Source organism: Patiria miniata, unplaced genomic scaffold (genome assembly GCF_015706575.1).
Source record: "Patiria miniata isolate m_02_andy unplaced genomic scaffold, ASM1570657v1 HiC_scaffold_6, whole genome shotgun sequence".
NCBI classification, from domain to species: Eukaryota; Metazoa; Echinodermata; class Asteroidea; order Valvatida; family Asterinidae; genus Patiria; species Patiria miniata.
The window spans coordinates 16,591,406-16,619,294 of NW_024037073.1; the positions used below are offsets into that span (position 1 = coordinate 16,591,406).

Here is a 27,889-nt window from a genome sequence, read left to right on the forward strand (position 1 = left end):
CTACTGGGTTACATATGATCTAACGTTATTTGCTCGTCATCAGGCTTCTTGAAATTTTTGCAATTGTATAACTTTTTTAACGAAATAGATGCAGTACAGTGGTACAATGTAAACAATCAATGTCATGAATGAAAGCCGCTTGAAAATCGTCATCAAACATTAACTATATATGTGCCAACTAGGCCTATACATTATATATTACACATGTCCCAATTCCCAAACTTACCCAAATCAAACGGTTTTAAACCACCAAAATCACAATGTTCACGTTCGTCCAGAGCTCTTTGCTCTTTCTCTTACGCTGGTCATGGAATAGCCGTCGGATCGGATCGGACGGAACGATTAATGACAAATTATTGGTGGCGCTCTATACACTACTTGTGGTGGTGATGGCTCTGTGGCAGTCAAAACGCACCAGGCCCTTCAATGGAGAATTGTACAAAGCATTCCCTTAGCGAGGTGATTATTTGAACATTAGCTGAGCACAATGCTTTCGCCATTGAAGGGGGCCTTCGAGATATATTTGATAGCATGCCTGGACTGGTCTATAATAAAACTGACAAAAGCAAATACATTTCATCGTTCCCATTATTTAGTTATATCTTTGCCCTTCGCCGGCGAGAGTTTGAAATTGAGAAATCACTCTTTAAAATATCACATGGAAGCAGGGTGACCATATAAGTTCATGGGCAAATTCTGCTAAATGCACTTCAAAAATATGTCAGATTTATCAAAAATCTGCCATTTCCCCAGAATTACTCGAAATACACTATAAACACTAAAAATCACATGCAGATGTTGTAGGTTCAAATTACATTATAAACAATCTATAGTCACACAAAGACAGTATGAAATTGCGTGAATTTCAGGCAAAACGCGGTTGCGTCACGAACCGGTTCCAAGTCATCTGTGAACTTCCAGCATTGACGTTTTTTAAACAAATGTACCATTTTTGTTTTCAAATTTGTTTTTTTGGGGGGGGTCAAATAACCATTTTTGCAGAATTCTGGCAAAAATCTGCCAGAAAATTCCATTCTATCAAAATTTCTGTCAAACTCGTTTTTACAAAAAAATCTGTCAAAGTTTAACTTTGGCTAATAGCCGAAAATCGGCTAAAATAAAACATGTTTGGAAGTTGCATAATCACCCCCCCCCCCTCCCCCCGGGCCCCCGGCCCCCACCGCGCCCTTCCAATATCTGCAATTATAAACATTAATTCACCATAGATACAATTTTTGAGAGATAAAAAATCAAGGACATTTAACGAAAATTACCGTGTAAAACTTGAATTTAAACAGATTCCCCCGAATCATGAATGCCCGAATTCACCGTTCGTCGATCAGTTTTGTTTTGACAATATTAATTAAATGCCCCGCGCGCGAAGGCCACGCTGTATGCACATCTAATAATAGAACATAATTTGTCTGGTTTCGGCCTCCTCTCGCAACTTGTGCAAACTGTGGTTGCGTAAGTATTTTTCTGGGTATCAGACTCTCACATGGTGCACAACGTGAAAATCCGCGCCAACCTAAAATCTTCAGGAAAGGTTGTGTAAGTTGCTATATCAGTCGAATTTCTGCTATAATTTGCTTTGCCGTCACTTTCTTTGCCTAATTCTCGAAGGTAAGTGTCTCCGAAGGAAGATGTGCATTTGTATTTTTGGTGACATTTGTTTTCTGTGGCAGTAATCGTTTGTTTTTATCCCAAATTGTGCGGCCTTTCCGCCACAGACACGGAGCTTCGTCTGCCGCGCTGCTGCGTCGTACACAATGTTGCATTTACATTTGCATGAGTGTAGCAGTTTAAAGTGAGGACGGACGGTCGACGGTCTAGTTCAAGTAGTTGTAGGCCTATCATAAATTAGAAAAAAGGAAAGAATGTAGTATCCAGACGCCACTTCAGTGGCTGTGCACTAGGTCTATGGAGATTCAAGAATATTTTCATAGCATTTTCTAAGTAACAAAATTGGACATTTTTCTCAGTCCCAGATTTCATGTCTTTTCATTTTCAACATTTTTGCAATGAAATGACATGACTGACCGGACCTAAGCTTCATCATGTTCAAGTAGTTGAACCATGGGTTGAACTTGATGAAGTTGGTGTGATGTTTCCCCCGAGTTGCTTTTTCAACTATGATAGGGCCTACAGATACAGACAATAACAGATGTTCATTGAGAATGAGATGATAAACGCCTATGATGGAAAAATGTGCACAGGATACAAAAAAAAATGAACATTCTTTCCAAAAAATATCTCGAAAATGTGTTGTTATTTGTGCCTGTCATGCCTGTGGTTTGTTCTAACAAAAAATATTGTTTATTTTTTAAGTGAAATGAGCATGATACTTGATAGGAAAGAATTATTTTGTAAAATTGTAGCACAAATTGTTAAAACTGACATGACCAGACGACTGAAGTCTGAAGGATTGCATTATAAAATGTGTTTTGATAAAATTTGAATAGAAACATAAATGAGGCTACAAGTACAAGTACAAGCTGATCATGACATGACAATTAAACTTTAAAGAAGTAAACTGAGTAATAATTATCCCCTTTAATTTTAGTTTTGCACTAATGTCAGATAAGCTTAGCTTGACTCTAGTTTTATAATTCAGAATGTTTTATTTGTCACTTGTATTTTAATCTGTGTAAAGTGCTTCACGACGGCAGTGGGAAACACTAGATTTAAACTTTTATAAATAATTAGGCCTATACTGTTTGGAGCCTCGAAGACCATTTTTTCCAAAGCCATTTCAAATCTGTCTCGGTCCTGAATTAGTGATTTATGTGAAATGCAAATGAGTAATTTGTTCCAGTTGTTTTCTGTGTAGTTTCCTTTAGCACAGAGTCCAGTTACAGGCAGTTTACCAACAATCTGAGGGACAGAAATATCTGATGGCAGCTTCTGTATTTCCACTTGGCACCGATGTTTCACCGTACAAACCCACAGAGGAGCCCGACGGCCCACACGAAGTAGCCCACCAACTCACAAACAAAGGTCGGCCTAAAACTACGACCTGTGACGATTTTAACGGGCGTGATATGATTAAACAGTGTTGTAGTAAGGCCACAAAAAAAAATAGTTCTGCTCTGGTTACCCTACCTACCCTATTTTTTGGGGGGAATGGAAAAAACAAAAGAAAACATCAATTTCTACCTTTTACCCTTTACTACACACAGACACCTACATATTATGATCAACCCAAAAAATCCCTACCTACCTACCCTATTTTCAAATGCCATGTAACCGGGAGCAGAACTTTGGGAGGAGGGGGGGCCTAATCTCCCTGCATGCCCGTCACAATTCCTTTCACCTCAACCCACAAGCTATTCTAATGGATTGTTACAAAAGCATTGCTTTACTTGTGAATAGTGGTGTGATTAATATCCAGACTTTTTGAAATTCGGTTTGAATTCCTCTACAATAAAACATTTCATATTTATGGGTGTTTTAATATTGCAAATCCTTGGACCGCCATCCAGTTGTGTCCCTATTTGAGGCTTTTAAATGTTGGCAGGTACATATAGGGTAAGGGGGTGGGGGTATTCGGCCACTTAACCCTAACCCCCTAGGCCCTTGTTGCTTACAACCATCCTAAATCCTCCAAAATTTTCCAAAATTTTGCAACTCCGCCTAAATTTTTCAAAATTGTCAAGACAGTCCTGCCTCAAATGCATTCATCCTCAATCCTCCAAATCCTCCTCATCCCAAAACTTTGCACTCGTGTTTAAATGAAGGATAAACCAACGCCAAATCCTTCAAAATCATCAGACAGTCCTGCCTCAAAATGCATTCATCCTCAATCCTCCAAAATCCTCTTGTGCTTCAATCACCATTCATCCTCAATCCTCCAAAATCCTCATGTGCTTCAATCACCATTCATCCTCAATCCTCCAGAATCCTCATTTGATTCAATCACCATTCATCCTCAATCCTCTAGAATCCTCCAAAACCGCCAGGAGGATTTTGGAGGAGTGAGGTGGGTTAGGGTTAATGTTGAATGATACTAATTCTTCATTGAATATGTAATATAAATGGAACATGGCCAGGATATATTATAACAAGAACCTATAGTATGAATCAAGAGTGTCCGTCCATGTTATGAACATTATCCTTCATTTCATCTTAAAGATGGCCGAGTAATTTCCTACATATCCAGTAAATCAGCCTAATTATTTATCAGTGCAATCATGGATAATACAGGAATGTTTAAAAACAAAAAATTAGCAAAAAACCTGCTTTGAAATCCACCTCCCATGTCTCACCCATAAAGTTATAAGTTGTAACCGTTGGTGTGGACAGACCCAGGTACATGTATGAATAAAACCTTACCTTTATTTTGCAAGAACAGATACTACGAAGCTCGGCCTACCCAGCAACGACCCCGAGATGGCGGCAACAGGTAGCGAGGGTGCAGGGCCCAGCTCAGCACCAGACAGCCCGAGCTGCAGCACGGCAGACACTGACCCAGGCAGCGACCTCGGTTGTGTGCCCCTAGACGGCATGATCACAGAGAACATGCTGAACATTGAGAAAGAGCTGCATCTGCAGAGCATCAAGGAGGAGAAGAGACTGAAGGAGGAGGTATGTTGAGGTCAGGGGTCAAAAGGTCAAAAGGGATTTCTTAGGTCATGGTGTAAAGACTCGATGGTAAAATGAGGTTGGACGTCAAATGTTTTTCTGTCGTTTACCATATGTGTCCAGCAAAACAGATGTGCTCCAACAATATTGATTTCTAAGCAAGGGAGAGAATTTCGGGTATATGTAGCCGAAGGTGTGATGAAATAAAAACGACTATTGTTTCTGTCATGAAATGAGTACAAAAGGTACTTTTGAGAGCTGTTTCTCAAGTCCTGTCATGCCTGTTTCGACCCGACGTGCAATTTGTATAAAAGTCGTCGTTGCGGGCAGCAAACAAAACACAGTAAATCGTGACGTAATAAACAGGACTCCCGATGCAGAGTAGCATACACGAGCCCTGTTTATTACATCACGATTTACTGTGTTTTGTTTGCTGCCCGCAACGACGACTTTTACACAAATTGCACGTTCGGGTGGAAACAGGACCTGAAAAATAGCTCTCAAAAGTACCCTTTGTACTCATTTCATGACAGAAACAATAGTCGTTTTTATTTCATCACACCTTAGGCTACATACATGTATACCCAAAAAATGACGGAAATGTCTTCAAGCATTCCACAACCTCTTTAATTATTTCTTGTTAATATGGGTGACGTCGATTCCAACAGTCCATCTCGGTGTGGCAGAAAGAGCAGGACGAGCAGCGCTACAAACGCCTGCAGCACCTGCTGGAGAAGAGCAGCATCTACTCCAACTTCCTACTGAGCAAGATGGAGGAGCAACAGAAGAAGGAGAAGCTGCGGCAAGAGAAGCGGGCCAAGAAGCTGAAGAAGAAACAAGATGAAGAAGAGCGAAAGAGGGCCGAGGCCGAGGAAAAGGAGGCGAAAAAAGACGCGGAGAAAGAGAACAAGGGATCCAAGGTCAGTGACAATTCTAACACTGGATGATACTCTTCAAATTGTAAATGTTATAAACAACTACAATTGTAGGATTCGAACTGTTAGTATAAGCCGTAAGTTTACTTTAGCTACTAAATCTGTTAAGCTGCAACTGCAGCAGAACTGGTAGTATAAGCCGTAAGTTTACTTTAGCTACTAAATCTGTTAAGCTGCAACTGCAGCAGAACTGGTAGTATAAGCCGTAAGTTTACTTTAGCTACTAAATCTGTTAAGCTGCAACTGCAGCATCGGTCCCAGCTATATTTTGGGCAATCCTTACCATTTGAAATGTCATTTAGTCAAGAAAAGATCCCTGCTATTCCTTATACAATGAAATCTCGATAAGTCAAAACCTGTTAATCCAAAAACCCTTTTAACTCAAAAGCCCTTTTCAGTCAAAGTAAAATGTTATTCCCATTAATTGTGGTTGAAAGGAAAATCCATTGGATAACTCAAAACCCTGCTTAACTCAAAATTTGAGCCAATTCCTTTTACCCTTTTTTCCCCAAAACCCTTTTAACTCAAAAGCCCTTTTCAGTCAAAGTAAAAGGTTATTCCCATTAATTGTGGTTGAATAGAAAATCCATTTGCTAACTCAAAACCCTGCTTAACTCAAAATTTGAGCCAATTCCCCTGAGCTTTGACTTTCACTGTACCAAGGCTAGTTACCAACATTCAGATCATATACAGACCGAGTATTCAGCACTATTCATAAATACCTAAGACAGTTTACGCATTCCTATTGGTCGAGAGCCCGTCACGTGGCCGGTCTTGAACGGATGATAAAGACATGGCTAGCTGGTCTTAAACACTTTTCCAGTGTCACAATAAAATGTGGACTCCTAAAAATCCAGTGCCTCTTATCGTTTCATTGGTTGAACGTTCACAATCCTCACGTAGGCATGCGCAACACTACCAGGGAGTCAGAATTTTTAAGTTCTAAATTCAAAACGCAACGCGCCAGTTGCGTTCTGCGCGACATCGCGTAGAACATGATACGCTCGCGTCAATCTCCATAAAAAGGTTGTTTACATCTTACTCGCCAGCTGAACACTCCATTATTTTGCAAGAGGGATGTTTCAAAAAGCATAAAGTGAATTTGTTGAACAAAATCGGGATGTTTTGAACGAATTATATGATTTTTTCTTACCGAAAAGGTATTTATGAATGGGAATAAATATGTGCTCCGTCGGTATTTATCACTCTGTTTAAGACCACTTAGAGTCTGGGTGCTGATAATTACCCTCGCCTCCGGCTCGGGTAATTCCGCTTAGAGTCTGGGTGCTGATAATTACCCTCGCCTCCGGCTCGGGTAATTATCAGCACCCAGACTCTAAGCGGTATTAAACAGAGTGATAAAAACCTCCGGAGCACACATTTATTCCCTTATGATTGACAGTCAATTTTCAGTCAAGATTCAGATGTCGGTCACCCTTGGTCCATTTGAGTCAAGACATGGCAGTCTCAAGTAACATTCTCAGCTAGTCAGTTTCGCATACATGTAGGAGTAGCAACTGTAAAAAACAGTCACTTGATTTATTTTGACCGGAGGGACAGCTGTGACAAGCGCGAGAGAGAGAGATGTTTTAATACATGTACTAATGCCTCTCCACCATGGTGCCGACAAAATTCCTTGTAAGTTAAAGAAAGAAAATTTGCATTAAACTGGATTCAAATCTGCAACCTCCAGATACAGCGGTGGTCCTCTTTCTGGTTGAGGATACCAGTACAATATCGGTGGTGTCATTGTTAACAGATTAGGCGTGCTTGAATTACAGGAGGCTGGACCAGCTACTCGGAGAAAAAGCCGCTACCGGAAGCAGGAGTCAAGTAGCCCAGAAGTCGCTGGTAAGTTTGTAAAAGACCTTGAAAAATACCCTCCTTTGTTTCAAGATCTAGCTTATTATGAAAAATCTTGGTAGTTCCCTCGGTATGACAGCCCAGAACCACATCTTCTTTGTAGGAAAAGAATCATTTAGGCCTAAACATCGGAAAAAGTTTTAGGATTTACTCTTCTGTATTCTGTTTGAGATTAATTTCTTAGAATCTATTGTTTTATTGAAGGAACCTCAGAAAGTCAGGAACAGGATAGAAACATGTCCACAGACAGCGCAAAGTCCTCCCCACGTATAATAGATCAGGCAAGCTCAGGGAATGCTTTTCCTAGTCACTTTAGTCAAACCGAACAGAGGAATAGCCCACAGGATTCCAAAAGCCCTATGGCCAGCCCCAGACGTCACGCTCCGACAGACAAATCAGGGACAAGTTCTCCCAAAACTGACCACATGAAAGATAGTCCCTCACCTAGGAAGGACCAGGTTGAACTTGAAAGGAATTGTAGGACAAGACACTCAAGTAGAATAGCAAAAACTGGTGGAGAGAATAGGATAGCAAAAACTGTCAAAGAAGAGAATAGGATGGCTAAAACTTGCGATGACGAAAATGGGATTGCAAAAACTGTCGAAGGAGAGAATAGGATGTCAAAAACTGTCAAAGAAGAGAACAGTATGGCAAAAACTGTCACAGAAGAGAATAGGATTGCAAAAACTGTAGAAAGGGAGATTAGGATGGTAAAAACTGTCAAAGAGAATAGGAGGGCAAAAATTGTCAAAGAAGAGAATAGCGTGGCAAAAACTGTAGAAGAGGAGAGTAGGATGGCAAAAACTGTCGAAGGAGAGGATAGCTATAGCATGGCAAAAAGTGTAGAAGGGGAGAATAGTATGGCAAAAACTGTCAAAGAAGAGGATAGCATGGCAGATACTGTAGAAGGGGAGAATAGGATGGCAAAAACTGTCAAAGAAGAGGATAGCATGGCAGATACTGTAGAAGGGGAGAATAGGATGGCAAAAACTGTCGGAGAGGATAGCTATAGCATGGCAAAAGCTGTAGAAGGGGAGAATAGTATGGCAAAAACTGTCAAAGAAGAGGATAGCATGGCAAATACTGCAGAAGGGGAGAATAGGATAGCAAAGACTGTAGAAGGGGAGAATAGGATGGCAAAAACTGTTGAAGAGGAGAATAGGATGGAAACAACAGTCGAAGGAGAGAGCACAGTTCCTGAATTAACAGATGCTCAATCTCCAGACTCAAACTCAAGTAAGTGTCGAACCCAGAAGCACAATCGATCAATGAACTAAGTAGTTGGAATGGTGGTCAGAAATTCAGAGGAATATGGTCAAAGAATCCAAGCGTACAAAGTGCATAAAGTACAACGATACAAAGAATGTGTCAAAAAGTCAAATTGTACAAAGAATGAGCCATTGGGTTCCCGTAGAGTGATTTTCAAGGATTCAGGAAGGTTTCTAGGTATGCTTAGGGAGTCGGGGTTCAAAATGCAGATCAGGGAAAATAGGTGGATAGTTGTAACAGACGTAAAGTGGTAGAAGGGTTATAAAGAACATGATTAGAAGGGGGAATGATGGTAAACATAGAGGCAAACTCAATATTTAGGACAGCCAAGATATATAGGGATAAGTGAGCACTACACAGGTACAAATGAACAATCCACATTGAAGATTAGGAGAAAGGAAACTTGAAAAAGCAGACCCAGGAAATGAAATGTGTAGGAGAAGTCGACCTTTGGCTGAGCTCAGTAAAAGACAGAACTTGTGCTGTCGGGAATGATGTACCACTTTTTCAAACAACCAACTTGTCTTTTCTTTATTCTTATAGCAAGTCCCATAGGAACCTCACGCGGCAGAAGTCGCAAGCGAATGAGGGAAGACTACAGCATTGCTGACTACATTGACAAATCTGTACGTATCAATCATGGATAATGATTTTCAAATGGAAAGAGCAGGATTTCATCTATGATTTGGCAACTATTTAGGCCTACCGTTGTTGTTATGCCCCGCGGCGAAGCCGAAGGGGCATACTGTTTCCGCCTTGTCCTTCCGTGTGTGGGTGGGTGTGTGGGTGGGTGTGTGGGTGGGTGAGCTTGTCTTACATACGCAGTGTGGACTTCCGAACAAAACACGTCCACATAATGTAGGTAGCACCGACGTTGTGTGGACTTGCCCACGTCCACACAGTGTTTCCCCATTTCTGGAAAACAGGTTTAGAGGCATTTTTGGGTTAGGTTTATCTGTAGCAGAATGAAGAGAAACACTAAAGGGAATCATAGAAAAAAAATTGGGTTGAAAGAGTTTTCACAGTTTGAGAAAAATGAGTTTTTCCACTGGTGTTCCTTAACTACACGAAAAGAAAGGAAAGTCCACACTACTTATGTGAAACAAGTCTGTGTGTGTGGGTGGGTGTGTGGGTGGGTGGGTGTGTGTGTGTGTCCGGACAAATCTTGTCAGCGCGATAACTTGAGAAATACTTAACATATGAACTTCAAATTTGGTTTGTGGATTGTTCTTGGTAATCCTACGAAGCCTTTTGCATTTGGGGCCAAAAGGCCAAAGGTCAAGTTCACAGTGGCTAAAACAATAGAAATCTTGTCAGCGCAATAACTTGAGAAATAATTAACATATGAACTTCAAATTTGGTTTGTGGATTGTTCTTGGTAATCCTAAGAAGCCTTTTGCATTTGGGGCCAAAAGGCCAAAGGTCAAGTTCACAGTGGCTAAAACAATAGAAATCTTGTCAGCGCGATAACTTGAGAAATAATTAACATATGAACTTCAAATTTGGTTTGTGGATTGTTCTTGGTAATCCTAAGAAGCCTTTTGCATTTGGGGCCAAAAGGCCAAAGGTCAAGTTCACAGTGGCTAAAACAATAGAAATCTTGTCAGCGCGATAACTTGAGAAATACTTTACATGTGAACTTCAAATTTGGTTTGTGGATTGTTTTTGGCAATCCTAAGAAGCCTTTTGCATTTGGGGCCAAAAGGCCTAAGGTCAAGTTCACAGTGGCTAAAACAATAGAAATCTTGTCAGCGCGATAACTTGAGAAATACTTTACATGTGAACTTCAAATTTGGTTTGTGGATTGTTCTTGGCAATCCTAAGAAGCCTATTGCATTTGGGGCCAAAAGGTCAAGGGTCAAGTTCACAGTGGCTAAAACAATAGAAATCTTGTCAGCGCGATAACTTGAGAAATACTTAACATATGAACTTCAAATTTGGTTTGTGGATTGTTCTTGGTAATCCTAAGAAGCCTATTGAATTTGGGGCCAAAAGGTCAAGGCTCAAGTTCACAGTGGCTAAAACAATAGAAATCATGTATTTATTCTGAGATTATAGGGATTAGGGATTAATTCATATAAAACCTACAGAAGACACTAATGCTGTCAATGAATGTTCCATGTGACCAAGGTACCGGTACATGTAAGTTGATGTTAAAAGAGTGGTGTTATGTCATGGGAACTGTCACCGTTGCGGGGCATTTGTGTTTGTAAACACACCTGACTTGTTTTATTTTGTAATCAGATTGCCCCTCATTAAGGCAATGTTTATCTCTGTTTGCTCAATTCTTCTGAAAGGCCTGTTAGGAAAATATTGCCTGTTTCCACAAACTGACAAGAAATGCAAACATCACAATTATTGCGACTGGCAAGTACTTTCACTTTCCTGAATGTGAAGGAGGTGGAACCTTTGACACAATTTAACAACGTGACACACGGACAGGCAACTGACACGCAAAATGAACTCTGTAGCATCTCTTGGTATTTTTTGCACATTGAAAACTTAATGTCAACATGAGCCTTAAGGGTTTGGTGGACATGAACAGGGAATAGGAGGTTTGTGGTAACACCATGTGAAGTGAAGATATCTCTAATGCTAGGTTCACACATTCCCGATTTTTAAGCCGAATCGTCAAGAATAGCAATTCTTAAGTAAATCGGGGATGGTTCTTTTGGCTGCCTCGGGATGGTTCTGTTAGTTCGGTGAAAGATCGGGGAGCGCCCCAACAAAGTAAAACATGTTCAAAATTGTCGGGGTTATTCAGGAACTAATATCAATTCTTGGTTTATTCTGGTTGTATTCACAACTAACTCGGAAATGTGTGAACCTAGCATTAGTGAGTTGTGTGGTTCCGAGAAGAACCAGTTGGTTTAACTCGACGTTTCGAGCGGTGTGCTCCGCTCGTCATCAGGAGACTTTACAACCACCGACATTTCAGGAGTTGTACATGCACTGCGCAATACAAAGGTTTGCTGGAAAGTCGGCATCAAGTGACCTCAACATCCAGTTTTATAAACAGATATGATGTGGTCTATAGAAAAACTCAGGCAGCTAAAATTATGCGTATATCTCATGGGGTATTTAAAAATGATTCATTACTCATTTACTCCGGTGCAACTCTTTTCCAGACTCTAACATCCAAAAAGCTGAAATCTGACGCCGCCGAGACAGGCAGCTCAGGGAAACAGGAAAAGACAAACTTGCCGCCAAGGGTGAAGAATGAAAACACTCAGGAAAACCAAACGGAAGCATCTCAAGAAGGTGGCTCTGCTGACGAGGAAACAAAACCAGAGGTGAGTGTGGATAAGTTACAGTGTTGTGTTTTGAGTCTTTTTCCGAGTCCCCAATTTTGTTTGATATTTAAAGGGAAGATACAACATTGCAAACATCAAAAAACGAAATGATCAAATTATCACGAAATATCTTACTGGATTGTTAGGGAATGACAGTCTCAAGCATCCTGTAAAGTTGTGGCTCCTGGTATGCTGGCATTTTCAAGAAAAACTGTATTTTTTCCAACGCTGGTCGGCCAACCAGCGTTGGAGAAAACTGGCTTTTTTTCAAAAAGTGCTCCTAATTTTTCGAATTGAGTTTGTCTGCATTTTCTTTGCAATTGATTACACAACTGTGAAGACTACAAGCCTGCTAGACTGATTCTATGATCTTACAATTCCCCAAAGTCTATAAATTGCTCCGTTTCATCTTAAAAGGGGTCAGGGAACCAGGCTACAAGAATATGATTGGTTTTCTTGGTTTTTCCAGCATAAACGAACCCAAAACGTGAAACAAGTCAGTTTAACAATATTTGCTATAACATACTAATCCTCCAAATCCATTTATTTCTGAAAATTGCAGCAAAAGCAAATGTTGTACATTCCCTGTAAGGCTGCATTGGAGTCTATTTCTCAAGACTTAAAAACATATTGAGTGTTCATTTCTCGTGTCTTCTTTTTTTCTTTTTTTTTCTTTTTGTTTTTTGCAAAAAAAATCACAAAAATAGCTTTAAAAAACAAGTCATAAGAATTCTATTAACCTTGGAAACGTTTCGCAGTGCTTAACTTTGCGCCATCTTGAAATCACATGATATGAACTTTGGCTAATGGGATGCACACTAAACTCCTGCTGAGAGTATACTCCTCAAAACTGATTTTTTTTTTAACCAGGCTACCTCGCCAGTTGCTGCCAAGCAGACAGAGGAGTTTGTGGATTCCTTCAGCCGCACCATCAACGGGGAGCAGATCTCAGACCTGCAGCCGGACCTCTTCACAGGGGGCTGTCTCAGGAAGTACCAGGTGGAAGGCATTGAATGGCTCAAGGTAGGTCCGGACATATTCATCACATCAAAATCTGCTCTGAAAGCTGAATTTTGCTGGGGTTTTAAAAAAAATTCAAAAAACTTAAAATGCAAGAACAAGCCATGTGTCTGCTGAGCAGATGTGGAATGAGAAAGATTCAAGAAGGATATGAAATGAAATTCTGATTGAGAGTGGGTTTACGAAAATAACAGAATCAAGACTCCATCCGCTGATCAGGGCCCACTTTCACGGCGGTGCTAAGCACAAAAATTTGCTAAGCACAGAAATTTGCTTAGCACAAAAACAGTCTGGCTTATAAAAACAGGTTACCAGCTAAAATTCCATGCGACTTTCATGCTATTAAAGCAAACAACAGTTGAATACTAATGAGCAATATACATCACATGGGGTTTTGGCTGGTAACCTGCTTACATAAGCCAGCCTTTTTTTGTGCTAAGCACATTTTTGTGCTAAGCAGCACCTTGAAATTGGGCCCTGATGTGGATTGAGAAGGATTCAAGAAGAATGTGAAGAGAAATCCTGATTGAGTGTGGGTTAACAACAATAACAGAATCAAGACTCCATCCACTGATAAGGGCCCAATTTCATAGCGCTGCTAAGCACAAAAATTTGCTTAGCACAAAAACTGTCTGGCTTATAAAAGCAGGTTACCAGCCAAAACTCCATGTGAGTTCATGTTAAGCAAACAACCATGACAACAGCTGAATACTAATATTGAGCAATATACATCACATGGAGTTTTGGCTGGGAACCTGCTTTTATAAGCCAGCCTTTTTTGTGCTGAGCAAATTGTTGTGCTTAGCAGCGTCGTGAAATTGGCCCTATTGTAAAGAATGCCTGTTTTGCTGGGTCAGTTACACTTGGGAGATTAACACAAAAAAGAAAATTGAAAACAAGTCAGATTTCATTGCACATTTTTCACTGTCTTCTGAGTTTGAATAGTGTATAATTTTCCTTCCTCTTGGCTTTCAAGGTGTTGTACGAAAACGGCGTAAATGGCATCCTTGGTGACGAGATGGGTTTGGGTAAGACAGTCCAGTGCATCGGTCTGTTTGCCCACATCATCAAGATGGGCGTACCCGGACCGTTCTTGGTAGTGGCCCCCCTCTCCACTCTATCCAACTGGATGTCAGAGTTCAAACGTTTCACACCTTTGGTAGGTGCTCAGAATTTTGAAGTTGAATATTCCTGATTGGTGTCTAACATAGCACTTGTCTGTGAAAGGCCCCTTCCTGCGCGCCAATCATTATTATTATTGGTTTATTAATACTTCAAACATCACAGCCCTAAAGCTGAATTACGTTTAAAATACATAGAAATTCACAAAAACAAAAATTAAAAGTTATGTAGCAGTTCATTAAACAAAAAGGAAAAAAAAAGACAATGATTACAGAGGACCGAAAATACATTAAAAATATGTAGAAATATAAAAAATATATACAAAATTTATCACACTGTATGTAAAATATGCAAAATTTAGCCTCAAAAATGCAAAAAGGTAAGGGAGGCCAGCTCCACTAAAATAAAACCTGCAGGGCTTGCTATGGAAAAATTAACTGCATGTATTGAGAAGTGTAGTCAAGGATGGGATTGGACTGTTTTTGTACCTGTTGGTTCTACACTTGATTGAGCACAGTTTGTTTGTATTTCTGAGATTATTATTCCTGTTGGGTGGGAGCCAGTCTCTGTAGTTGTTTGAAGTGATGAGCGATTTGACCAAATTGAACAAAAAGCTGTTCAAGTCTGACAGAAACAGGTGACAAACCAAACTGGGAATAAATTTCACTGAAAGACCGTACTACAAAAGTCCTTTGTTTATAACTGTTTATATGATAATGTGGAGGGTCTTTCACTGTAATTTCTCCAGACATTCTATTTGAGATTTGCGAAGACTTGAGAACCAAACTGGGCAGGCATATTCAATGGTAGGCCTAACATACATGGTATATATCATTAACAAGTCTTTAACAGGAGTTGATATGTCCACTAGACATATTGTAAAGAAATAATATAAAAATTGTGCAATTAAAGTGTTTTCAAGGAAAAACAATTGCCATCTTTTATTTTCACGACTACAAAACTGGAAACTAAGCCTTTTTCTCAGTAATTTATTTTTTGACATGTTGATAAATGCGACATTTATACAGCCATTACTTGTCCGAATACGGTGTGTCAGATTGAAGTGCAACAAAGAGTATTGTAAGGAGAATGTTATTCTCTTTCCTAATACCTACAAACCCTCACTTTGACCTCTGCCCAGTTCTGTCTCAGTTTGCCAGAACGCCTCGCATGTAAAGGTGCATAGATTAACTAGTGTAGAATAGAAGCCTTGCAAATCGACCACTGAACTTCCAATATGGCAAAACTCTGTCAAAACCCTCTCCTATATTTTTTTCCTTCTCTCGATCACAGATCAAAGTCATCCTCTACCACGGCACTCCTGAGGAACGAGAGACTCTGCGCCATCAGATCCGCAAGCCGTTCGGCGAGTACAAGACGCTACCCGTGGTGGTCACGTCCTACGAGATCGTCATGATTGACCGCAAGCACCTGAGCGGACACCTCTGGAAGTACATCATCGTGGACGAGGGCCACCGCATCAAGAACCTCAACTGCAGACTCATCAGGTACGAACTCAAGTGGTGATGTCGAGTCCTTCACATGTCCAGTCACTAGGGCTGTGCATCGGAGCCATGTACTCGAGTACCCGACTGTTAGGCCAAAAAAAAGAAGTCTCCGGTTTCTGGTATGGAGCTTGACCAAAAAGTGGTGCGGCAACGTGGCTTTTTTTTTTTTTATCTGATTTTTTTGCTTCAAATGTCGGCTGATGACTGCAAATGGTGCCCGACTAAACTTAGTGCAAATATATGGGAGTCCAGAGAGCAGGGGTGTGAAATCTCAGCTTTAAAGCTGATTTCAGCTTTTTTTGTTTTGGATTTCAGCTTTTTTCCCTCACTTGCTATGTACAAAAGTATAGGAGATTTCCAAAATTCAGCTTTTTTGCACCTTTTTCAGCTGTTTTCAGCTATTGTTATCAGTGGTCGCTCACACCCCTGAGAGAGGCCACATAAAGCTTATTCTTGACCATAACCCAATCTAAAAACACGTTAAAATTGTGCAGCAGCAGGATTCCAGTCACACCAGTGAGTTTGGCGGTTTTGAGACATCATCTTTCATTGAAAAAAAAACTTTTCATTTTGCCGACACGCATGGCTACGGCGACGCGCACGCATACCAGAAACCGGAGACTTTTTTTTTTTGGCCTTAGTGTCAAGAACTGGTTCCAGATTATGGAATCGTGTCCCCGTAACCAACTTTACAAATTATTATAAGTAACTTCTCAGACAATGAAAAAAGAAAGGTTGTTCTTCCACTACTTTCTTCTGTAATTACAACTTTCAGGGAACTGAAGATGTACCACTCGGCCAACCGTGTCCTTCTGACGGGAACCCCTCTGCAGAACAACCTGGCTGAACTCTGGTCAATGCTCAACTTCCTACTCCCAGAAGTCTTTGATGACCTGAAGACGTAAGCAGATTTGACCCATTGACCTATGTCATTGACCCATTAGCACATGTACTGCATTATACAGGGTGGTCCAAAAAAACCCAGAGCCTCATACTTCCATCACCTTGAGATTCAAACCACCTGTACCAATTCGGGCGATTCACAATGCAGTGCGCCACCAAGAGTTTGCCATGGAGAGTTCATTTTTCTCAGTGCATTGTGGGAGATGGTCTACAAATTCGCCGCGCGGGACATTTGAAATTGTTCGTTTTTCCAGTCAGTAGTTTCGTAAGCGTATGTTTCGAGGATCTGTTTGCCCTTTTCTTTTTTTCTTATCAATACAGTGTTTTTTGTAAGGCGGCAGAACGCTATACCCCAATCTATAACATATTAGCTCAATTTGTCTACTGACACTCATTCAAATGGGCCATGTTTTGTCGACTGTAAACTTGAAAAATTTACTCTCCGTGGCAAACTCTTGGTGGCGCACTGCATTGTGAATCGCACGAATTGATGGAGCATCCTTTTAGAAGAATTATGATACCAAAATATCGCAATTCGATCCAGGCAGTTTTTGCTGCAGACCCTATTTTGTAAGGGATACTTCTTTCATGTGGGTATTATTAGATAACAATCCCTCTATCAATTACAATGTAAGTCAAATTCCCGGGCGCGGTTTAGTAATTCATCGGGATAAAATTGCCCCCCTCCTCTTTGCTTCACAAAATAGGCTCTAGAACAAAAACTACTGGACCAAATTTGGCGACCTTGGTTTCATTTTTCTTCTAAAAAAGATTCGCCGTGCATTGTTATGTGGTTTGAGTCTCAGGATAGTGGAAGTTTGAGGTTTCGTTGTTTGTTTTTATTTTGACCACCTGATATAATATTGATTTATCTTTGCCCTGTGTGCTGTCAGAACATGAAATATTACATGAGTGTTCTTTTTGTGTTTGCAGATTTGAGTCGTGGTTTGACTTTTCAACTCTGACGAAGCAAGGTGGAGATGAAGCCATTGTGGCCAAGGAAAGAGAGCAGCATATTGTCTCCATGCTGCATCAGGTATTTTTTTTAAAATGCCTCTGTGTATATCTTTACTACTTGCATTCCATCCATATTTATTAGGTTTTATTTCTTATAATTACTCCGCATTTTCTTTGCGATTGATTACACACCTGTGAAGGGGTACAAGCCTGCCAGACTGATTCTCTGACCTTTCAATTCCCCAAAGACTACAAATTGCTCCGTTTCATCTTAAATGGGGTCATGGTCTAGACCACAAGAGCATGATGGTTTTCTTGGTTTTTCCAGCATCTACAAGCCCAAAACGTGAAACAAGTCAGATTAACAATAAAATTTTGCTATGACATTCTAATCCGCCAAATCCATTTATTTCTGAAAATTGCAGCAAAAGCAAATGTTGTACATTCCCTTTAAATCAACTCCACAAAATCTCAGTATTTCTTCTCCCTAATACCATCCACCACCCATCCACCCCAACCAATCTTCAGATCCTGAGCCCCTTCCTCCTCCGCCGACTCAAGTCGGACGTGGAGCTCAAGATTCCCCCGAAGAAAGAGATCCTAGTCCAGGCCCCGATGACCGCCAAGCAGGCCGAGCTGTACAGGGACCTGGTGGACAAGACCATCCTGGCCAAGATGAAGGAGCGATACATCCAGCCCGAGACGGAGACCCAGGAGGTGTCGGCCGGGGGTAGGGTGCGCAGAAAGTGCCGGGTGGAGGTGGATTACGCCCTGATGGGGGACCAGGGAGAGAACGAGAAGAAAGAAGACGATGACATAGACGGCTGGGTGCAGAGACTTTCGGAGCAAGCAGAACGCTGCCAACAGTAAGGAATCCTCTCATTACATATCCAGGATAAGTAAGTCTGTCCCGAGCCTATATGGCCCATCAGGCCAGCATTTATCTCCGGTTTCAGTGGCATGAAACGACTGAGAATATTTCTATTCCTCCTGGACAGGATGCCAGTCCATCATCGCAGGTTACTCCCCAGCTAATGCTGGTACCCATTTATACTCCTTGGTGGAGAGAGGCAAGTGGGGATAAAGTGCCTTGCCCAAGGACACAACGTATGGCCAGCAGCCGGCTTCGAACCCCTGACCCTCTGATCATGAGTCACGAACCCCTACCACTAGGCCACACTTCCCCACACATATATCCAGGATAAGTTGCGAAAAAGTTTATTTGAATTAGGCCTTTGTATCAGGTACAACTTGAAATGTTCTAAACAACAGCAGAAACGGCCGAAAAGTGGAAAATCTATTAAACTTAATGGACAATAATCTCATCTGTATTCGCATATGAGGTCATCGCTGCAAACCCAGCGAAAAAAAATAGAAAAAGATAAGCCAACACGATCCGTTGTCCCAAGGCGTTTGTTCTTCACCAACTGATTTACATATTGTCGGCGTTTGAGGTCATTGTTCGCACTTTGTACTACAGTGCATTGTATGCATGGCTCATGGCTGGTGTTCATTTTAGTAGCCAGATGGTACCATCTCAGACACTCATCAACAAGTACCTTAACCAAGTTTACAACTAGGGCTATATTTTACCTGTGAAGAATGCTGCACCTGTGTCAAATCCATGTTGGATTCTTGCTAGTGTGAAAGGGGTTCCCGAAATCTCCGAGTAGAACCTGGGTCCGACACATAGAGCTATATTAAATTACTAGAGCGCTAACTCGATGTACAAAGTAATGCCTGCTGGGCGCATCCATGTTTGTGCACAAACCTATGGAAAACTCGAAATTTTGTACGGCTTTTGTACGGCTATTTGCATATCTGCGTTTGTATTCCATCCCGGTGTGTCATCGAAGCCGATACGCCCAACACCGAAACGCACAATCACCAAATGAGCGTGTCATTTTGCTCCACGCAAACAGCGCAACGTGTGCGCGTCTCACTGCTGCAGATGCTTTTCGCCATGACGTTTTCTGAACCGTCATGACGCGCTTAAGTTATTTGCGTATCTTCTACTTGCGCGTTGCATGTAGAGTACACTTTCAAAATTCAATCCATCTATTTTGATTGTGTTCTACAAACACGCACATAAATTCAAAACATCTGCGCCCAGAGCGGCCTCAAAGCGTCTCCGTGCGCAAGAATGAGGAGTTAGCGCTCTAGTAATTTAATATAGCTTTATGGTCCGACCTGAAGATTTCAGATAGTATTTCAGAAATATCTGTTTTTCCTCTTTCCCCTGACGAAGGGCTAACAAGAAGGATCCCAAAGCAGAGACCAAGAACGTGGAGCTGAACATCAAGGACAAGAACGTCATGTCGCAGCTGCGGAAGGCCTGCAATCACCCTTACCTCCTGGAGTACCCCCTGGATCCAGTCACCCAGGAATACCGAATAGACGAGGAGCTGGTCACCAACAGCGGCAAGCTGATGGTGCTGGAGAGACTGCTGCCGGCATTGAAGAAAGAGAATCACAAGGTACAAAGGGGGCAGGGATCGTTTTGGAACATTCATTTCTGAACACTCAATTTAGAAAATGGCTTTTTCGTTTAAGGGAAGCAAAAAGTTGAACATTCTCAATTTTCCATCCAGCGTTTCTAGGCTGTTCACATTGAAAACAGAATTCATTCAGGCACGCAACTCTTTCTTGGATCCGCTGATATCCTTGTTTTTCACTTCACAATTTTATAAGTATTAGAAATAGAAAAACACTGTATAAGGACTTGTAGAGCTTGGGACTTTCTCTTTTTTGGTTACTTCACAGTTGCATGCCCTAATCAGATCTATTTGTAGAACATTTCAATAATTTCAAAATTTGTGAGGCCACCTAAAACCGCCCTTGCGCCAACACGGAACAGTTGGTGACAGACTTTTCAAGATCAAGTTGCGCCTGAGCTACGACTGTCGGGAACATATCAGTCGCCACTTTTATGCAGCCTGATTGTAACTTTGTAAATTAATTTCTATATTGTAACTGCGAGGATATTGAGACGATTGACATCAGTCGACGCTATTTAGTCATCTGTCGGAAACATATCAGTCTCCACATTTTTGCCACCCGATTGAAACTGTGATGGTATTGAGACGATGGGCATCAGTCGGCACTCAAAAAAATCAACAGTCGCAAGAGTAGAGAAATTCAACTTCTGGGCAATTCCACGGTTACTCACGTTACATTTTTGATGTACTTTTGAGTTTCCTTGGGCTGTAATTACCTTACTGAAAAGGTTTAATAACTGCTATCCCCATGGTAGATAGAGTAGACCTAGACCTACCTAAGCACCAAAAATGACATCCAGAAAAAAAGTGTTATGTGTGATAAACAAGACATACAAAATCGGTTACTCACGTTACGAAATTGTAACGTGAGTAACCGTGGAATTGCCCTTCTGTGCCATAACGCAACATGTTCCCGACAGGCGGGAATAAATCGCAGGTGACCTGTGCAAAGAAACAATGTCATGTACGTGTCCAGATCCTCTAATTTTATTGTGAATCTTCGTCACATCATGGGTGACATGAGTATGGCTGCAATATTTCTGTGTCCAGATTCCACTTCTTAGTGACCTGAGCATGACTTTCGTGCTTGATGCCGAGCATATTATATAATGCTAAATTCCCCTCCCATGGAAAATATTTTGTTAACCAGACAGACTCTCGTTGTCTTGAAGACACAACAGTATTTCTCTCAAAGCCATACTTGAATTACTTTGTCTTATCTCATGGCAGGTTTTGATCTTTTCTCAAATGACGCTCATGCTGGATGTCCTGGAGGATTACTGCTATCTACGCAAGTATCGGTACTGTCGCCTGGATGGAAAAATGAAGCTGACAGACAGACAGGAACAGGTGAGAATACTCATCAATGTAAAAAAAAGCCCTCGAAGCTAGAAAACACAAATTAGTCTAGACTCTTGTGTTAACCTTACCCTGCCAGACGCAACGCAGTGCATCAGGTGGAAAAGAACTGGCCAGCTCTGAAACAGTGACAGCTACGTCCCATTGAACAATTAGATTAGATTAGATTAGAAATTTTTTGTCCGCATCATAAAAATACAGAAATGTAGTTTCCATTGGCTCATTTAAATATAAAACTACAATTTGATAAAGCAATAACTTATCCACAAAATTTACACAAAATTTAAATATGAGTAAAATTCCAAAATTTTAAACTACAAGTAAAATTACAGAGTCTGAGAATTGAACTGGGGAACCTGCAGCAACACATACAAAAAGGAATACCCCTATTAACGAACAGCCAAAGTGTTAAATAAATGAATGGAGTTGGGAACAAAGGATTGCCTGTATCGGGTAAGGTTTGTGCGAAGAACACAGAGTCTGAAACCGGATCTATTAAAAACAAAACAATCCAAAAAGCGGATGAGTTGGATCGGACAGAATGAAACGAACTTTAGATATTGCACGTTCCAAAACGATTTTGTCGTATGTTGGCAGAGCGCTGAGCCATTTTACGAATGCGCTCAAACCTGTCCTTATTTTTCTGTAAAAGTGAACCAAATACACTAACTATGTTGAAAGTGCCACGGTTGTATCCTGCTACTTGCGTTGACCACGGACTCTGAGGCAGTGTGGCCTTGAGACTTTTGGCCAAATGGATCTTGTTGCACTGGACAGGCTTTTGACTTAGTCAAGCGTTGCATGTTGCTATGTTTGCAGGGTTCTAGCAAACATACCCTGGAGGGTAAGGGCAGATGGCAAATAAAATTTACTCGGTGCGACCAAGCCGCCGCACAGCGCCCCACAGGGCCGGGGGGCGGGGAAGATTTGCATTTTGCTTTCACGGCTGATTGCACATAGGTCATGCGGCCAGCCACAGCGCGCCGACGCTAACGAAGTCAAGAAAGTTTTTTAGACTTGAAGGACAAAGTCCTAATCATTCTTTGAGATTACAACTTGTGTACATTTCTTCAAAGATGTGTGCTTTATACTTAAAAGTAAGTAAGTACAAGATGTTCATTGATTTTATTCTAACCCAAGCGCATATTTAAACAACAGCTTATTGAACAAAGATAATGACTGGGTTTGGAATCAAAGCAATTGACCTATCACCGTTTGCGAGTTCGCCACGCCCCTTAGACAACCCTATGGAGTTTGTGTACACTAAGTTTTGTTTGTCTCAGATTTGGTGTTCCGCGCCATTTTGAATATCAATTGGACAATATTTCACAAGCTGCTTTGACGCAATTCTAACACAATTCTAAGGTCAATTACTTTGAAAACACATTGCCAGTGCTCGATCAACTCGAGAGTTATCCAGTCCTATGTAGTGGTCTCCAGTCTTGTGTTCCACAGGTGAATTTTCTCCACATTTGCAGGTTTTAAAAGCATAACTGAGAATCTGCATCACTTTGTCTTTTTGGGTCCTTAGGTATATGAAAGAATTGCAGTGGGTAGTTTTAGTTCTTTTGAAGACATTTACCACAGCTAGACCTGGTGTTGCTCTAGGAACCTTTTGTGGCCCATAAACTTCCGCCACATATTTGTTTTGTGTCCTCCCCCCCCCCCCCCCCCCCCTAATCTCACCCCCGATGATGTTGGCTTTAGCCAGTCGCCATAAATCCAAATATGCCTCATGCCCGTGGCTTGGAATCACGGTGCTAAGTTAACTTGGTACTTGATTGCAACTTTGCATATTTTGGTGTGTTTTGTAACAACAGATTGACGAATTCAACAAGGACCCCGACACGTTCCTGTTCTTACTGAGCACCAGGGCTGGAGGGCTGGGTATCAACCTGACTGCAGCGGACACAGTCATCATCTACGACAGTGACTGGGTAAGTATAATAGACCAATCACTTCTGTCACTGAGGTCCCCCTCAATGGCGAAAGCATTGTGCTAGCTATTGTTCAGATATGTCGCCATTGAAGGGTGCCTGGTAGTACAGTGATCATGTGCCCAGATTCGTCTTTGAGGAAAGACAGATTGCAAATGCTTGGGAGTTCCTTCTCTTAAACCCTGTCTCGCATCCTGAGGTTTTGAGGATTTTGCAGGATTGAGCAAGGCAGAGCCCAGCAGTTCTTTAAAATTGGGGCAGGCCATCACAGGCTGTACAGAAATGCCAACCATTACTCTTTTGGAGTTATTATTAGGATTTTGAGGCATGTTACCACTCTTGAAAATTCCAGCTGTCCTATACGCCAACATTGTGGTTACTCTGAAAAGTACTGCGGTTACTCTTAAACTTGACTGTTGTCCTATGTATTTACATTAGCATTACTCTTTGCAGGAAGAATCATTCCTATTTTGTAGTCTGTAAAGTTGGCATCTGTGTCAAAAACATTAGCAGCTTTCACATGAAATTAAGCTGTATCTTTGATCCTCCATGTGCGCGGTCTCAAAATAAAAATTAAATGTGAGTGCATAGAAATAGGATCACGTAATTTTAAAGATCTTGATGATACACAAAAAGTGACCTTTAATAAGTTTTACATTATGTAGATTTTTTTCAACAGAGCACAGATCTATTGTACTGACGTTAAATGCTTTGAGCTCTTCGCCCCTCCCCTTCCCCTTTGTCTCACAGAACCCCCAGAGTGACTTACAGGCACAGGATCGCTGCCATCGCATCGGTCAGACCAAGCCTGTGGTCATCTATCGTCTGGTCACCTCCAACACCATCGATCAAAAGATTGTGGAGAGGGCTGCAGCCAAACGCAAGCTGGAGAAGATGGTTATTCATCAGGGTGAGTTGCAGAGACTTGACCCCTGACCACCCTGAATCCTTCAGAATCCTCTTTGCCAAAGTGGAAGAATTTGGAGGATTGAGGTTACATGGGAAAAGTGTGTTATTGATTTCGTAGGATGCACTTTGTCAAGGTTTTGGGCCGGACCTTGTTTTGTTTTGCTCAGCCATGCATAAATACACATGTAGGCCTGGATTATGTTTGAATCCTCCGCACTGCTCCAGGATGTCACTGGCCAAGCCTCAGCATATTGACAGTCACTGCCGCAGGATTTTGCAGGATTCAGGCAGTGGTCACCCCTCCATGGATCATATTCAAGAAATAACGGAGGAATTCGCAGGATTGAGGCTATATGCTATTACAACGAGACCGATTGAAAGATTTTGCAGGATTGAGGCTACATCCCAGCAAAAAGACCTTGGGAGTTAGGGTTTTAAAAAGTCTTGAGTGCAGAGACTTACTCCATGAAATGTTTATATCTTTCCTGTCTAGATATTTGAGTTTTGCAGATTTTTTAACCACTTTCAAACAAAACCACTCATCAGCAATTCATTAAAGTGACCACAGGCAGCCGGACTTTTTGTAACTTTTTAAGAAAAGAAAAATTGATGGCTACGGAAATCTGATCATCGTTAGCCGTAAGATTTCAAAAAAAGATATGTTTGTGAATATTATTTAAAGTTAAATTGGGACATATTTACTAAATCTGAAATTTGTTCATGCAATTAAAAAATAAGAAACATGTAAGTTGGAGTATACATAAGCAGTCCAGACTTTTGGAATGTTGTTCGGACTTGCAAACGTTTCTCACTTTCACAAAATGAAACACTGTAACGCAACATGTACTTGGTTATAAACCAACATAGTTGCACGCAACAGAGTTCAAAATTTCTGGACAGCACATAATGAATTTTTCTCAAAACATTTTACACAAAAAAAAAATCGAAAAAAGAGGAAAAGCAATCAGTTTCAGTTGCACATGTTGGGAAAATAAAACCTAGCACACACATGCGGCAAAATGAATAATAGTACAAATAATTTGGGAGGCTAATCATCCTTGCTCGCAGCTGGTATGCTGAATTGCGAAGGACGCGGCTACAACGTGGTCGGGCCGCTGGCACGTAAAGGCGCCTATGGCTGCCGGCCACATCGACCCATATATGACCACGGAGCACAGCCTGAGATCGAAAGTGTTTGATTACATAATAACAGCTGCTGTATTACCGACATTTAATAGTTAATTTCGCAGTACATTTCTAAGGACTGTGACCTCAGCTATGTGTTATGTATGCTGTATTTAAAATGTGGTTTACTTACGCCCCTGTAGTAGCATGCACTTTGTAATTCCCATTTTGCTTTAATATTCCACAGGTAAGTTCAAGGGAGGCAAGAGCAACCTAGCCAAGGACTCGCGCTCCCTGATCAACCCCGCCGAGCTCCTGGAACTGCTACGCTCCACCGACCACAGCGGCTTCATCCGCAACTGCAACCAGAAGGTCATCAGCGACACGGACCTCAAGCTGCTGCTGGATCGCAGCGACCTGCTGGCGCGGTTCAAAGGTCAGGAGAAAACCGGCGCTGCTGCCACCAAAGCGGGCGGCAAGAAAGGCGGGAAGCAAAACCCCCGCTCTAGCATCTTCAAAGTCCTGGACGACGCGACAGAGGACGATGGCACAGAACTCAGGATAGGCACATGATGAGGGTTGTTGTTTTTAGTGAAGTTCAGTACTACTTAAGAGTTGGCTTGTACCAAGCAACCAACAGATCAAAGACCCTGGAACAGGGTGATATTTAAAGCCTCACAATTGGACAGTTGGTGTGGGGAAGGTCGGGCAAGGGCATATTCTGTGTTTACAGTGTTTGCAAAAAAGTGCTGAGCTAACCCTGTTTCCATATAACTCTTTAGTTATGCAAGATGTACGAATGCTCAAAAGCCAAAATGTTCTTGCTACCCCTGTGAAATATGTTTTCTGTTATTTTTAACTTCTGGCGAGCAGCGCAGAAAATCGCTTTGTTGTCAAGAGCTTTGACATCAACCACGTACACCTTGCCTAGCTGTTCGTCAACTTAAGTTACCCACAAGTCTGTGCATTTCCTCCACAAGATTCTAAGATTGCCTGTACCAGCGCTCGTAGTTGGAATTGGTGTGAGTGAGAGGAATATAAGAGATAGCCAAATGTTCTAATATCAGACTGCGGGCATTTGTGAACACTGTCACATTACTTTCTGTAATACATTGATTGTGTCAAGGATATAGTGTCATGTTCTCAAGCCTTTTTGTTGACGAGAATGTTACTATGCAAGTATTGATACGCAAAATCTTGGGAGATTTAACAGCAAGACATTTTTTATTTTGTACAAAAATCCATGCTTTGGGAAAGAAAGTAATACTTTTTCTAACTTTACTTACTTTTTCTAACTTTATTTACTTTTTCTTGTGCACTCTCCTACCTTGCTAGTGTTCTGCCATGGCATGAATCTCTGTATAACACACTGAAGTTGTACCCTATGAGGATCCTCGCAGGCTTTTCAATCATTTTAACTTGAGCAAATCTTATTATCCTCGAAATGTGAGAAACGAAGTGTGTTTGCTTTTTACCAAAACAAAACAAGTGAACTTGCCCTTAAAATCTGGAAGGATCCCAGCTAAAATGATGTTTTACTCAAATTCGAGAAGATGTACTAGTTTTGGAGTTTTTCCTATGAGCTAGATGTGCCTTTGATATAGCCATTTGTTTGCTTTTCTTTTACAAGTATTAAAAATGAAGATTGAAAAAGAAACAGCATTTTATTGATTTGATTCAGAGTCCATGATAAATCAGTTTTTTTATGTTTTGTAGTTATTCAAATGTCATACATATAGGTGCGCGGATAGTTTCTTTTCTCTTTTTTGTTTTAGTTGTTTCTTTGCCGTAGAACTTTCAAGATGTAGTTGCTTTCATAAACAAAAGTTTTTGAGGAATAAAGTCCTTTTTTTGGCAGAAAAGGTAAGATAACACATAGTAATTAGTGTTTCTTTTTCATTAACCCAATGATTTGGTTACATTTAGTTGTTAATTGTGCTTATAGTTGACTTTTATTTTTTTTTGTGGTTACTTTTCTGGCTGCTCACATTAAATGTATGAACTTGGTCACTGAGAATTCAAGGTCTTTTATTTTGAACTCTAAATCTTCCCAGATGTGACAATTTCTCAATGAAGTTATTTTGATATTTTTTGTTGTTCACTCAACATACATGTACAAGGGGTTAAACATTCCATATGAACCTCACAAATTCTGTGCTTCCATAAAGTATACAGCAAAGAAGAAGGGAATGTCTGTTTTTCTGTTAAATGTCAATTTTACAGCAGTGAGTTTCGTCATCTGTTATGGCACTTGAATGTACATGTACCTAGTTACATGTACATATAGTACTGCTTAGACATTTTTATCAGAGAAGACACCTTTGCCATTTTGAATACTTGTATTCTTTCATTCATTAGGTTTTTTTCCTGTCAAAATGTTTATGTAAATAAAAAGCTTTAATCTATTCTTAAAACCTAAAATGTTGGAGTAGTGAGATTATTTCTGTGTTTGAGTTTTAGAGTTGATTTACTTGGCACAGATTTCCAGGCAATGGAATTTTTAATTTTTTTTTTATTTTTAAATTTAACAACTTGGTTTGAACCGTTTATCTTTGTATTGTGAGTGTAATGTCCTAGCCATTAGTCTACTTGACTTCTCGTGTGAGCTTT

At 40.9% G+C, this 27,889-nt stretch overlaps 1 protein-coding gene across 2 annotated transcripts; it reads left to right on the forward strand.

Moving 5' to 3' along the window:
• The first annotated feature begins 1,468 nt into the window (after positions 1-1,468).
• Positions 1,469-27,700, forward strand: LOC119742692 (lymphocyte-specific helicase-like). 2 transcript variants are annotated; one of them, XM_038218855.1, is made up of 19 exons: positions 1,469-1,623; positions 2,831-2,997; positions 4,352-4,584; positions 5,250-5,501; positions 7,298-7,367; positions 7,584-8,615; positions 9,192-9,274; positions 11,777-11,941; positions 12,812-12,964; positions 13,938-14,120; positions 15,377-15,591; positions 16,367-16,492; positions 17,428-17,530; positions 17,980-18,317; positions 19,700-19,928; positions 21,180-21,299; positions 23,129-23,245; positions 23,996-24,155; positions 25,527-27,700. In XM_038218855.1, the coding sequence occupies exons 2-19, from the start codon at positions 2,895-2,897 to the stop codon at positions 25,850-25,852; spliced, it is 4,008 nt and encodes a 1,335-aa protein (XP_038074783.1). In that variant the 5' UTR covers positions 1,469-1,623; positions 2,831-2,894; the 3' UTR covers positions 25,853-27,700. The 2 variants fall into 2 exon arrangements, with proteins under 2 accessions (XP_038074783.1, XP_038074784.1); XM_038218856.1 differs by lacking the exon at positions 7,584-8,615.
• The last annotated feature ends 189 nt before the right edge of the window (positions 27,701-27,889 follow it).

Excerpts from the sequence above, each read along its gene's own strand:
- LOC119742692 (XM_038218855.1), top strand. The coding sequence starts at position 2,895 with ATGGCAGCTTCTGTATTTCCACTTGGCACCGATGTTTCACCGTACAAA. Across the intron at positions 5,502-7,297 it reads AAGAGAACAAGGGATCCAAG|GAGGCTGGACCAGCTACTCG; the intron begins GTCAGTGACAAT and ends CTTGAATTACAG. Across the intron at positions 9,275-11,776 it reads CTGACTACATTGACAAATCT|ACTCTAACATCCAAAAAGCT; the intron begins GTACGTATCAAT and ends ACTCTTTTCCAG.